Genomic DNA, 2,447 nt, shown 5'->3' on the forward strand with positions numbered 1-2,447 from the left:
AAAAAGACAGCTTCAGATTACGTAAGTAAAATGAGAAAACGGGACATGTGATAGTGGGTTATAATGATTCTCCAAAACTGCCTCATCATACACGGGATGGCCTTTGAACAGGGGGAAACGTCATGATTCTTTATAAGTTCACTAAAAACGAAGATCGAGCCTGGAGTACTTTCTTGATATGTAAAGTTAAAAAGGAAACAAGCGTTTAAACCCATACCAGTTTTCAACAGGCCGAGACATCCAAATTACTTATAGTGAGCACACATGAATCTAGATTTGCAAGAAAACAAAATAGGAGAGTGCCTTGAATCTGTCATTTACAAGACTGATGAATCAGATGCTTAAGAAAATAATCAACGCGTACGGCGTTGCCAAACAAAAAGAAATTGAGTCTGAATTTTTTTTCTTATTTAAACAAGCTTTGTTTTTTAAACCTTTTTATTCTTATTCTTTTTCCCCTTTTCTTTTTCCTCCTGGTTAACGTATGTATATGCGAATAGTTGATGGTATTTGATTCGTTATAACCATTTTTAAATTAATTTAGATTTAATTATGTGACTAATAATAAACGTGTTACAACTTTCTAACAGGATCAGATCAATTCTCTTTGCTCCTCTATAAAAATGCGCTAATATATATACGAAAGTATTTAGAGTTCCTTACCGAAGGAATCAATACATTCATTACTTGTGAAAAGGTAAATAACTTGATATTGGTATACTTGTTTATTATTAAGTTAACCCAATGTTTTAAAGCTGATTGATATTACTATTTATTTGAGGCTCGTACATCGCACGGTTTTGTAAATGTTCACATTCCTAAACACCATAATTAATGTCGTATTTGACACCTAAATAAATCGAATACAATTACTATTTAATCTGTCTTGAGTTATAATATACTTCATATTTTATAACAGACACAGTACCAGTTCTCATAATCTTCTAACTGGAAATCATACCCTACATTGGACCCCGGTTGACTGATTTACTGCGGTTCCTTCTAGCGCCTACGATGAGTAATCAAGTAATCCAATCATCGCACATATTGCTAAATGGATAAATGATTTCTCTGCTGGAAATTCCGGACATACAACCATAGGCTTACATAACTATAAATTATAAGCTATGTTTCACGTCGTTACTGATTTATATTTCAAATCCAACAATTCTCAGTCTCTGGAAATGTTTATTCGATCTACACAGAAATTAATTGAAGTAATAATTTTATGTAAAAGGACCTCTATTTTTATCATGACAAACTCTCCAACGTATAATAAAGGATTAAAGAGTCTCATTTCTTTAGTTATTCATTTCTATATTTTAATTCTACCCTTTTATACTCAAATTATCACAAAGATCATTAAATCCATATGAAAGATCATCGTCATATGTCGAAAAGAAAGCCGTGATCTCATCTTCCATCTTATTTTTCTCTTCAATACGGTGATTGTTTGCATCTTTATCTACACCAAAAATCTCGTAAAAGTTGGTGCTTTCTTCAGCAGCACTGTCCAAACTTCTCTTCTTGTTATTTTTGCTGGATTTATCACTGTAGATGGCATTAATATTATCTGGTGGTCTACTATCAGATGCTTCGTACAAAGTTTTTATGAGTCTTTTACTTTGAGTCTTTCTTTTTTTAGACCCGTAAACAGGACTGATTACATTTTCATAGTAGTTGGCCAATTTGTTTCCATAAACCTGCGCAACGTTCATAAGTTGACGGAGGTCATTTCCCAATGAAAGTCCAGGGTCCACAAAACGGCACAAGTTTTTGTGAAAAGATTCGATTCCGTTCGTAGTTCTGGATTCATGCTCTTGCAATTCCTGCTTCATATTCGAATCGTAATTAAAAATAGTAGGTCGATCATGGTCATCCAACCACCATTGCAACCAACTAAGGCAATTTAGAAACGTCTTAAGACTCCTTCCTGTTTCAAAGAAGACCTCTTCCCTGGTCGTTTTTTGCAACATGTAAGCAAGAGAAATAAATTCTTTAGATTTACCGGCAGGAACAATTCTCTGGATTTTGATAATTCTTTGGACAGATTACATCCAATGAAAATAAAATCCTTTAATTAATGACAAAGAAGATTTATCGTCCATATTAAAATGCTCATCGCAGGCTTGATGAAAACCTCGTTGCTCAGCTTTATAGAAATCTAAAAGTATACCAAGAAAAAACTTTGATACAATTGCATACTTCTTAAACAACGCCTTGAAGTAGAAGGCAAATTGTTCGGCGGTTTGATGCTTGATAACAGCTTGAAAAAACACCATATGTTTTTTCATTTCTTCGACGTAGATGACGGATGAGACCAGATAATAACCGGAGGACACCGCTTTGTAAGTAACATCCGTGTTAATGGGGTGCTTGTCAAATGGCAACTTGAATTTTGTGATTTCAGGACAGGAAAAGATAATGCGAAATTCAGAACTCAGCAT

At 34.0% G+C, this 2,447-nt stretch overlaps 1 protein-coding gene across 1 annotated transcript; it reads right to left on the reverse strand.

Annotated features, from left to right (window-relative positions):
* Nucleotides 1-1,148: 1,148 nt before the first annotated feature.
* On the reverse strand, nt 1,149-2,447 carry EV154DRAFT_485087 (uncharacterized protein; the record flags this gene model as incomplete). The annotated part of the gene is made up of 3 exons (XM_051598724.1): nt 1,149-1,197; nt 1,333-2,040; nt 2,089-2,447. 3 exons carry the CDS (start codon nt 2,445-2,447, stop codon nt 1,149-1,151), a joined length of 1,116 nt encoding a protein of 371 aa, XP_051453826.1.

This window comes from Mucor mucedo, assembly GCF_025094135.1.
Source record: "Mucor mucedo strain NRRL 3635 chromosome Unknown EV154scaffold_107, whole genome shotgun sequence".
Classification (NCBI taxonomy): domain Eukaryota; kingdom Fungi; phylum Mucoromycota; class Mucoromycetes; order Mucorales; family Mucoraceae; genus Mucor; species Mucor mucedo.